At 69.3% G+C, this 11291-nt stretch overlaps 1 protein-coding gene across 1 annotated transcript; it reads left to right on the top strand.

Annotated features, from left to right (window-relative positions):
- Positions 1-2998: 2998 nt before the first annotated feature.
- Positions 2999-10604, top strand: LOC311514054 (transcription factor HES-7-like; the record flags this gene model as incomplete). Its single annotated transcript, XM_084616360.1, has 4 exons — positions 2999-3040; positions 6347-6442; positions 9926-10013; positions 10216-10604. The coding sequence occupies 4 exons, from the start codon at positions 2999-3001 to the stop codon at positions 10602-10604; spliced, it is 615 nt and encodes a 204-aa protein (XP_084472486.1).
- Positions 10605-11291: the final 687 nt, after the last annotated feature.

Below are 11291 nucleotides of genomic sequence, written 5' to 3'. Positions count from 1 at the left end.
CCATCAGCGCCCCAGGAAGCTGCAGGTGAGAAAGAAAAGGGATTTTCCCAGGGCAGGCTTTTTGCTTTTGACTGTCACACCCATCAATTCCCATCCACCCTCTCTATCCATCCATCCATCCCTGTACACCCCCCATCCATCCATTCATCCCCATCCACCCCCCATTCATCCATCCATCCACCCCCATCTACCCCCTCTATCCATCCATCCATCCCTGTACACCCCTCATCCATCCACCCCCATCCACCCCCTCTATCCATCCATCCATCCATCCATCCCCGTACACCTCCCATCCATCCATCCATCCCCATACACCCCCTCTATCTATCCATCCATCCCCTCCATCTATCTATCTATCTATCTATCCCCATACACCCCCTCTCTCCATCCATCCCCATACACCCCATCCATCCATCCCCATCCACCCCATCTATCCAAACATCCAGCCTCGTACACCCCCATCCATCCATCCATCCATCCCCCCATCTATCCATACATCCCCATACACCTCCCATCCATCCATCCATCCCCCCATCCATCCATCCCCCCATCTATGTTTCTATCTATCCTTATACACTCCTTCTATCTATCTATCTACACACCCTCTGTCTATCCATCCCCACACACCTCCCTCTCTCTGTCTATCCTCCCATGTCCCCCGTACACATCATCTCCCCGGCCCTCGTGTCCCCAGACTATCCATGATCCCTTCTGTTATCTATCTATCTATCTATCTATCTATCTATCTATCTATCTATCTATCTATCTATCTATCTATCCCCATCCACCCCCTCTATCTATCTATCTATCTATCTATCCCCATCCACCCCCTCTATCTATCTATCTATCTATCTATCTATCCCCATCCACCCCCTCTATCTATCTATCTATCTATCTATCTATCTATCTATCTATCTATCTATCCCCATCCACCCCCTCTATCTATCTATCTATCTATCTATCTATCTATCTATCTATCTATCTATCTATCTATCTATCTATCTATCCCCATCCACCCCCTCTATCTATCTATCTATCTATCTATCTATCCCCATCCACCCCCTCTATCTATCTATCTATCTATCTATCTATCTATCCCCATCCACCCCCTCTATCTATCTATCTATCTATCTATCTATCTATCTATCTATCTATCTATCTATCTATCTATCTATCTATCCCCATCCACCCCCCTCTATCTAGCTCTCTGATGTCTAACCTAAGGATTACATCTCCCTGCCTATTTCTCCCTGTCTGTTTAACCCCTGTGTGACCATTCTCTCTATCGTGGCTTTTTAAGAAGAGGGAACCAAAGGCCGGATGCCAGATGGTAATGGCTCCCCCCGACCCTCACCCCCACCCCGACGGCCCGGCTCGTCCTCTCCAGCAGGGGGCAGCACACAACACACACGCGGGAGAAACTTCGTCTCCACGGGGAAAGCAGCACATTTCGGGCCATTGCCCCCCACCAAAAACCGCCCCCCTGGTGGCTGGGGCTGGACCCAGCCGGGCGGCTCCACGGGGGACAGACGGATGAGCCCCTGGGCTGGGCTGGGCTGGGGGGCAGAAACCAACGTTCACTTCCTTCCAGCCTCCCCCCTCCACCTCCACGCACCCACTCCTGCCCCCCTCTCCCCCACGCACCCACTCCTGCCCCCCTCTCCACGCACCCACTCCTGCCCCCCTCTCCCCCACGCACCCACTCCTGCCCCCCTCTCCACGCACCCACTCCTGCCCCCCTCTCCCCCACGCACCCACTCCTGCCCCCCTCTCCACGCACCCACTCCTGCCCCCTCTCCCCCACGCACCCACTCCTGCCCCCCTCTCCATGCACCCATTCCTGCCCCCCTCTCCCCCACGCATTCCTGCCTCCTTCTCCCCCACGCACCCACTCCTGCCCCCCACTCCCCCACGCATTCCTGCCCCCCTTCCCTCTTTCCATTCCCCTCCGCCGTTGGGCTCCCTCCTCGCAGGGGGTCCTTCGGGTCGGCCCATCTTGGACCGGCATACTCCCCCTTCCCGTGTGTCCCCTCCCTACTCATAACACCCCCCCCCAGTTTCCTAAAGGCACCAGCTGTGCCCCCTCCCAGCGCAGACACATCTGTCGCATGCGCCCTGGGCCACGCTCGGCACCCTGCGCCCACTGCCAGGGTCCATGCCAGGCGCTCGGCACCCTGCGCCCACTGCCAGGGTCCGTGCCAGGCGCTCGGCACCCTGCGCCCACTGCCAGGGTCCGTGCCAGGCGCTCGGCACCCTGCGCCCGCTGCCAGGGTCCATGCCAGGAGCTCGGCACCCTGCGCCCACTGCCAGGGTCCGTGCCAGGCGCTCGGCACCCTGCGCCCGCTGCCAGGGTCCGTGCCAGGCGCTCGGCACCCTGCGCCCGTTGCCAGGGTCCGTGCCAGGCGCTCGCACCCTGCGCCCGCTGCCAGGGTCCGTGCCAGGCGCTCGGCACCCTGCGCCCGCTGCCAGGGTCCGTGCCAGGCGCTCGGCACCCTGCGCCCGCTGCCAGGGTCCGTGCCAGGCGCTCGCACCCTGCGCCCACTGCCAGGGTCCGTGCCAGGCGCTCGGCACCCTGCGCCCGCTGCCAGGGTCCGTGCCAGGCGCTGGGCACCCTGCGCCCGTTGCCAGGCGTCCGTGCCATGCACATAGGTGACAACATGCGCCCCCCTCTCTCCTCCAGGCCCCAGCCCCGAGCCCGTGGGGAAGGGGAGGGGGCGCCCGGCCGGTGCCAGACCCGGGGTCAATTTGCTCTTCACACCCCGGGGGATTTTAGCAGCTTGGAGCCAAAACGACCCCAGCCAACAGCAAAGGGTGGTGGGTGGGTGGAGGGGAGGGGAGGAGGCAGGTGTCGGGGGGGGGGGCGGCTGGGGAGGGAGGGGCCCGGCCGGCTCGCTGGGCACCTGGGGGGTGGGGAGGCGGGCGGGGGGGTATAAAAGAGGGGCTGGCTACGCGCCAGAGCCTTTGTTTCTCCCGGACAAGGAGCAGGGCTCGGGGCCACATGGTGACCAAGGGCGGCTCGGAACCCGCCGCGCCGAGGAAGGTGCGCTGGGGCCCCCGGGGATGGGTGGGGTGCCCGGGAGCGCCCGCGGGGTCCTGCGGGGGGCGGGGATGAGGCCGGAGGCGGGAGCAGGGGTTGGGGGGGGGCGGGGGGTTATTTAGGGGATAGAGGGGGGTGAATCTCCCCGATGGGGTATTGGGGGGCAGCGCGGGGTTGCAGGTCTCGGGCGAGTATTTGGGAGACAGCGGGGTGAAGCTCCCGGGGGGGGGTATTTGGGAGAAGGGGGGGCAGGTCTCGGACGGGGTATTTGGGGGGAGGTGCAGGCTGGGTTATTTGGGGGTCAGCGGGGGAGTCTAGGGGTCTGTATTTGGGGCGCAGCGGGGGGGAGCAACTCCTGGGTGGGGTATTTGGGGAGTGGGGGGGTGCAGGTCTCGGGCAGAGTATTTGGGGGTCAGCGGGGGTGTGTGCAGGTCTCGGGCGGGGTATTTGGGGGAGCCCGGGGGGGTGCAGGTCTCGGGCGGGGTATTTGGGGGAGCCCGGTGGGTGCAGGTCTCGGGCGGGGTATTTGGGGGGACCCGGGGGGTGCAGGTCTCGGGCGGGGTATTTGGGGGGACCCGGGGGGTGCAGGACTCGGGCAGGGTATTTGGGGGAGCCCGGGGGGTGCAGGTCTCGGGCGGGGTATTTGGGGGGACCCGGGGGGTGCAGGACTCGGGCAGGGTATTTGGGCGGGCCCGGTCGGGGTGCAGGTATTGGGCGGAGTGTTTGGGGATCAGCGAGGTGGGGGGTGCAGGACTCGGGCAGGGTATTTGGGGAGCGGGGAGTGCAGGTCTCGGGCGGGGTATTTGGGGTGACCGGGGGGGTGCAGGTCTCGGGCGGGGTATTGGGGAGCGGGGAGTGCAGGACTCGGGCGGGGTATTTGGGGGGTCCGGGGGGTGCACGACTCGGGCGGGGTATTTGGGGGGTCGGGGGGTGCAGGTATCGGGCGGGGTATTTGGGGGAGCCCGGGGGGGTGCAGGACTCGGGCGGGGTATTTGGGGGGCCCGGGGAAGTGCAGGTCTCGGGCGGGGTATTTGGGGGAGCCGGAGGGGTGCAGGTCTCTGGCGGAGTATTTGGGGGGCCCGGGGGTTCAGGACTTGGGCGGGGTATTTGGGGGGGCGGGGGTGCACGACTCGGGCGGGGTATTTGGGGGGCCGGGGGGGTGCGGGTATCGGGCGGGGTATTTGGGGGAGCCCGGGGGGTGCAGGACTCGGGCGGGGTATTTGGGGGGCCCGGGGAAGTGCAGGTCTCGGGGGGGGGTATTTGGGGGGCCCGGGGAGCTGCAGGTCTCGGGCGGGGTATTTGGGGGGGCCGGAGGGGTGCAGGTCTCTGGCGGAGTATTTGGGGGGCCAGGGGGTGCAGGTCTCGGGCGGGGTATTTGGGGGGGCCGGGAGGGTGCAGGTCTCGGGCGGGGTATTTGGGGGGGCCCGGGGGGTGCAGGACTCGGGCGGGGTATTTGGGGGGCCCGGGGAGGTTCAGGTCTCGGGCGAGGTATTTGGGAGTCACCGGGGGGGTGTGCAGGTATCGGGCAGGGTATGTGGGGGGGCCCGAGGGGCTGCATGTATCGGGCGGAGTGTTTGGGGATCAGCGGGGGGGGGGGTGTGCAGATCTCGGGCGGGGTATTTGGGGGGGCCGGAGGGGTGCAGGTCTCGGGCGGGTATTTGGGGGGGCCGGGGGGTGCAGGACTCGGGCGGGGTATTTGGGGGGCCGGGGGGGTGCAGGTCTCGGGCGGGGTATTTGGGGGGGCCGGGGGGTGCAGGACTCGGGCGGGGTATTTGGGGGGGCCGGGGGGGTGCAGGTCTCGGGCGGGGTATTTGGGGGAGCCCGGGGGGGTGCAGGTCTCGGGCGGGGTATTTGGGAGGGCCGGGGGTGCAGGACTCGGGCGGGGTATTTGCGGGGGCCGGGGGGGTGCAGGACTCGGGCGGGGTATTTGGGGGGGCCGGAGGGGTGCAGGTCTCGGGCGGGGTATTTGGGGGGCCCGGGGAGCTGCAGGACTCGGGCGGGGTATTTGGGGGGGCCGGAGGGGTGCAGGTCTCTGGCGGAGTATTTGGGGGGCCAGGGGGTGCAGGACTCGGGCGGGGTATTTGGGGGGGCCGGGGGGTGCAGGACTCGGGCGGGGTATTTGGGGGGGCCGGGGGGGTGCAGGTCTCGGGCGGGGTATTTGGGGGAGCCCGGGGGGGTGCAGGTCTCGGGCGGGGTATTTGGGAGGGCCGGGGGTGCAGGACTCGGGCGGGGTATTTGGGGGGCCCGGGGGGGTGCAGGACTCGGGCGGGGTATTTGGGGGGGCCGGAGGGGTGCAGGTCTCGGGCGGGGTATTTGGGGGGCCCGGGGAGCTGCAGGACTCGGGCGGGGTATTTGGGGGGGCCGGAGGGGTGCAGGTCTCTGGCGGAGTATTTGGGGGGCCCGGGGGTGCAGGACTTGGGCGGGGTACTTGGAGGGCCCGGGGAGCTGCAGGTCTCGGGCGGAGTATTTGGGGGGGCCGGAGGGGTGCTGGTCTCTGGCTGAGTATTTGGGGGGCCCGGGGGTGCAGGACTTGGGCGGGGTATTTGGGGGGCCGGGGGGTGCAGGTCTCGGGCGGGGTATTTGGGGGAGCCCGGGGGGGTGCAGGTCTCGGGCGGGGTATTTGGGGGAGCCCGGGGGGGTGCAGGTCTCGGGCGGGGTATTTGGGAGGGCCGGGGGGTGCAGGACTCGGGCGGGGTATTTGGGGGAGCCCGGGGGGTGCAGGTCTCGGGCGCGGTATTTGGGGGGGCCGGGGGGGTGCAGGACTCGGGCGGGGTATTTGGGGGGGCCGGGGGTGCAGGACTCGGGCGGGGTATTTGGGGGGCCGGGGGGGTGCAGGTCTCGGGCGGGGTATTTGGGGGAGCCCGGGGGGTGCAGGTCTCGGGCGGGGTATTTGGGGGGGCCCGGGTAAGTGCAAGACTCGGGCGGGGTATTTGGGGGGCCCGGGGAGCTGCACGACTCGGGCGGGGTATTTGGGGGGCCGGGGGGGTGCAGGTCTCGGGCGGGGTATTTGGGGGGTCCGGGGGGGGTGCAGGACTCGGGCGGGGTATTTGGGGGGCCGGGGGGGTGCAGGTCTCGGGCGGGGTATTTGGGGGAGCCCAGGGGTTGCAGGTCTCGGGCGGGGTATTTGGGGGGGCCGGGGGGGGTGCAGGTCTCGGGCGGGGTATTTGGGAGTCAGCGGGGGGTGCACAGAGGGAGCGAAGCGGGTTCCCCGGCCGGGGGCGCCCAGGGGCGGCGGGGGCGGGGGTCCGGGCGCCCCAGTGCCGCGGGGGGCTGAGGGGCTTCGCGCCTCCCTTGCGCTCTCCCGGCCAGATGCTGAAGCCGCTGGCGGAGAAGCGCAGGCGGGAGCGGATCAACCGGAGCCTGGAGGAGCTGCGGGTCCTGCTGCTGGACCGGACCCGGCACCAGGTCAGTGCGCCCCCGCCGTGCGCCCTGGGGGCCCCCGAGCCCCCCGCCCCCCACCCAGACAGCCCCCTGCCGCCCCCAGAGAGCCCCCTGTGCCCCCCACCCAGAGAGCCTCCTGCCCCCTGCCCCCCCAGACAGCCCCCAGAGCCCCTCTGAGCCCCCCGCCCCCCCCAGACAGCCCCCTGCCCCCCCGCGCCCCTCCGAGCCCCATGCCCCCCCAGACAGCCCCCTGCCCCCCCTGCGCCCCTCCGAGCCCTCCGCCCCCCCACCCAGACAGCCCCCTGCCGCCCTCAGAGAGCCCCCTTAACCCCATGCCCCTCCCGAGAGCCCCCTGTGCCCCCACCCAGAGAGCCTCCTGCCCCCTGCCCCCCCGACAGCCCCCAGAGCCCCTCCCGAGCCCCCCGAGCCCCCCACCCAGACAGCCCCCTGCTCTCCCCCTCCCGACAGCCCCCTGCGCCCCCCACCCAGAGAGCCTCCTGCCCCCTGCCCCCCAACAGCCCCCAGAGCCCCTCCCGAGCCCCCCGCGCCCCCCACCCAGACAGCCCCCTGCTCTCCCCCTCCCGACAGCCCCCTGCGCCCCCCACCCAGAGAGCCTCCTGCCCCCTGCCCCCCAGACAGCCCCCAGAGCCCCTCCCGAGCCCCACGCACCCCCCAGACAGCCCCCTGCCCCCCCGCACCCCTCCGAGCCCCATGCCCCCCCAGACAGCCCCCTGCCACCTCAGACAGCCCCCTGCCCCCCCTGCGCCCCTCCGAGCCCTCTGCCCCCCCACCCAGACAGCCCCCTGCCGCCCTCAGAGAGCCCCCTTAACCCCATGCCCCTCCCGAGAGCCCCCTGTGCCCCCACCCAGAGAGCCTCCTGCCCCCTGCCCCCCCAGACAGACCCCAGAGCCCCTCCCGAGCCCCCCGCGCCCCCCACCCAGACAGCCCCCTGCTCTCCCCCTCCCGACAGCCCCCTGCGCCCCCCACCCAGAGAGCCTCCTGCCCCCTGCCCCCCAACAGCCCCCAGAGCCCCTCCCGAGCCCCCCGCGCCCCCCACCCAGACAGCCCCCTGCTCTCCCCCTCCCGACAGCCCCCTGCGCCCCCCACCCAGAGAGCCTCCTGCCCCCTGCCCCCCAGACAGCCCCCAGAGCCCCTCCCGAGCCCCACGCACCCCCCAGACAGCCCCCTGCCCCCCCGCACCCCTCCGAGCCCCATGCCCCCCCAGACAGCCCCCTGCCACCTCAGACAGCCCCCTGCCCCCCCTGCGCCCCTCCGAGCCCTCTGCCCCCCCACCCAGACAGCCCCCTGCCGCCCTCAGAGAGCCCCCTTAACCCCATGCCCCTCCCGAGAGCCCCCTGTGCCCCCACCCAGAGAGCCTCCTGCCCCCTGCCCCCCCAGACAGACCCCAGAGCCCCTCCCGAGCCCCCCGCGCCCCCCACCCAGACAGCCCCCTGCTCTCCCCCTCCCGACAGCCCCCTGCGCCCCCCACCCAGAGAGCCTCCTGCCCCCTGCCCCCCAACAGCCCCCAGAGCCCCTCCCGAGCCCCCCGCGCCCCCCACCCAGACAGCCCCCTGCTCTCCCCCTCCCGACAGCCCCCTGCGCCCCCCACCCAGAGAGCCTCCTGCCCCCTGCCCCCCAGACAGCCCCCAGAGCCCCTCCCGAGCCCCCCGCACCCCCCAGACAGCCCCCTGCCCCCCCGCACCCCTCCGAGCCCCCTGCCCCCCCAGACAGCCCCCTGCCACCTCAGACAGCCCCCTGCCCCCCCTGCGCCCCTCCGAGCCCTCTGCCCCCCCACCCAGACAGCCCCCTGCCGCCCTCAGAGAGCCCCCTTAACCCCATGCCCCTCCCGAGAGCCCCCTGTGCCCCCACCCAGAGAGCCTCCTGCCCCCTGCCCCCCCAGACAGCCCCCAGAGCCCCTCCAAGACCCCGCCCCCCCACCCAGAGAGCCTCCTGCCCCTGCCCCCCCAGACAGCCCCCAGAGCCCCTCCCGAGCCCCCCGCGCCCCCACCCAGACAGCCCCCTGCCGTCCCCAGACAGCCTCCTGCCCTCCTGCCCCTCCCGACAGCCCCCTGCGCCCCCCACCCAGAGAGCCTCCTGCCCCCTGCCCCCCCAGACAGCCCCCAGAGCCCCTCCCGAGCCCCCCGTGCCCCCCACCCAGACAGCCCCCTGCCCTCCCCCTCCCGATAGCACCCTGCGCCCCCCACCCAGAGAGCCTCCTGCCCCCTGCCCCCCCAGACAGCCCCCAGAGCCCCTTCTGAGCCCCCCGCGCCCCCCACCCAGACAGCCCCCTGCCCTCCCCCTCCCGACAGCCCCCTGCGCCCCCCACCCAGAGAGCCTCCTGCCCCCTGCCCCCCCAGACAGCCCCCAGAGCCCCTCTGAGTTTCCCGCCCCCCACCCAGACAGCCCCCTGCCCCCCCACACCCCTCCGAGCCCCATGCCCCCCCCAGACAGCCCCCTGCCGCCTCAGACAGCCCCCTGCCCCCCCTGCGCCCCTCCGAGCCCTCCGCCCCCCCCACCCAGACAGCTCCCTGCCGCCCCCAGAGAGCCTCCTGACCCTCTGCCCCTCCCGAGAGCCCCCTGCGCCCCCCACCCAGAGAGCCCCCTGCCCCTCCCGAGAGCCCCCTGGCCCCCCCAGACAGCCCCCTGTGCCCCCCACCCAGAGAGCCCACTGCTCACGTCCCAAGCCCGCTGCCCACCCAGACAGCCCCCAGCGCCCCTCCCGAGCCCCGAGCCCCCCCAACCAGACAGCCCCCAGCGCCTGTCCCGAGCCCCCTTCCCCCCCATACAGCCCCCAGTGCCCGTCCTGAGCCCCCTTCCCCCCATACACCCCCAGTGCCCATCCTGAGCCCCCCACCCTCCCCATCCAGACAGCCCCCAGTGCCTGCCCCAAGCCCCTGCCCTGCTCCCCCACCCACCCCCTGCCCCCAGAGAGCCCCCACCCAGAGCCTCCATCCCCCGCACCCAGACAGCCCCCAGCACCTGTCCCGAGCCCCCCATCAGCCCCACTCAGCCCCCAACGCCTGTCCTGAGCCCCTTGCCACCCCCAGACAGCCCCTAGCATCCGTCCCGAGCCCCCTGCCCCCCCAGAGAGCCCCCACCCAGAGCGCCCCCACCCTGAGTGCTTTGCCCCACCCAGGCGGTCCCAACCCAGAGCCCCCCTGAACCTACACTCTACCCAGACAGCCCCCAGCCCCCAGCCTCCACGCAGAGCTCCCCAACCCCCAAACCCCCACCCAGACAAACCTGCCCCCAGCCCCCAAGTGGACAGACCTGCCCCGAGCACCTTGCCCCATTCAGGCAGCCCCCACCCAGAGCACCCCTGCCCCACCCAGACAGACCCCCCCCCACTACCTCCCCAGTGCCTGCCCAGTGTCTCCCAGCCACCCTCTGCCATTAGCCCCCTAGCTCCTCCCCCACTGATGCCTTCCCACCTTCTCCAGACCCCCCCCCCGCACCTCCCCCATCCCCCGGTCACCTCAGCCCCGTCCGTGGCCTCTTGTGTTGCAGACCCTGCAGAACCAGAAAGTGGAGAAGGCCGAGATCCTGGAGCTGGCTGTGCGCTACCTGCGGGACTGGAGTGCCCCCGCCGGGCGGGGTAGGGTACTGCAGGCGGGCGGGCATCGTCTGTGTGTGTCCGTGTGTCCCCCCATGTACAACACTACCCATTCCCGTGCCCTTGTGTGTGTCTCTCTGCCTCCCCCATGCACGGCACTGACCCCCCCCCACTTCCCTAGTGCATGTCTCGCTGTCCCCCCATGCATGGCACTGATCCCCCCTCTCCCCTGATGCCCCCCCAGGAGCCGATCCGGCGGGGGAGGCCGACCCTCTGCAGCGCTGCTACCTGCTGGGCTTCCGGGAATGCCTGCTGCGGCTCTCTGCCTTCGTCCGCGATGCCCAGCCCTGTGCGCAGGGCCAGCTGCTCGACACCCTGCACCTCTACCTGGCCGCCAAGTGCCGCCAGGTGCCGCCGGAGCCCAGCCCGCCGGAGCCAGCCTGCAGGCTCCGGCCTGGCCTCCCTCCCCCGCCTGCCTGCCCGGTCTCCCCCAGCCCATCCTCACCCGCGGTGCCACGCCACCGACCCTTTCGCCGCCCCGGGGCCCCGGAGACGCCTCAGAGACACACGGACGAGGCAGCGGCTTCGAAAGGGGAGCCCCCGCAGCCGGCCGTCTGGAGGCCGTGGCCTTAGGCCTCGCAACGCAGACACTGTACAGACCTCCTTGTATAAGTACTGACCCCTCCCTTCAGGCCGTGTACATAACGTAAAGTTTTATCTATATTGCCCGCTCCATGACAATCCTCTGGTCCCGCAGGTCCCGTTTCCTGGCCTGCGCCGGGAACACGTCTTTTCGGTGGAGCTGGGAAGGGGAGGATTTTTTTCATCCGCAACATGATTGCTGGTGAGAATTGCAGATTGGGTGGCACCGAAAGGGCTGGTGAATCTGCAGCTGTTTGACCAAATTCTTCGCTTCGGGGGTGGTGTGGATTTGTGTGGGGGGGGAGGGTGAATTTGAAAGCGGCAAAAGGTTTCATTTTGCCGTTCTTGAACTGAGAGGCGCTTTGATTTGTCAGGGGAGCGCCGACTCCTTGTTTGGAAATTCGCTTCCATTTTATTTATTTTTTTTTTGGAAATATCCCCCATGTTCTTAAATAGGGCTGAAATGAAGAGTAGGGCGAAATGTTCCATTCTGACCTTTTCGAAATGAGATCTTTTGCTTCTTCAGCGAGAACTGACTTTCCAGTTGGAAAATTTCCTTGGATTTAACCCCCACTCCACCACCATTTTTAAATGGGAAGCGGTGAAATGGTCTTATTTAAACCAGAGCAAATTTGTTCGTGGACCCTATCCCGGCAGTTGAAACCTGGCTGCCAGCAA

The sequence above is a fragment of the Lepidochelys olivacea genome (genome assembly GCF_965140295.1).
Source record: "Lepidochelys olivacea isolate rLepOli2 genome assembly, chromosome: 28".
NCBI classification, from domain to species: domain Eukaryota; kingdom Metazoa; phylum Chordata; order Testudines; family Cheloniidae; genus Lepidochelys; species Lepidochelys olivacea.
This window is presented reverse-complemented; position numbering and strand designations above follow the sequence as displayed.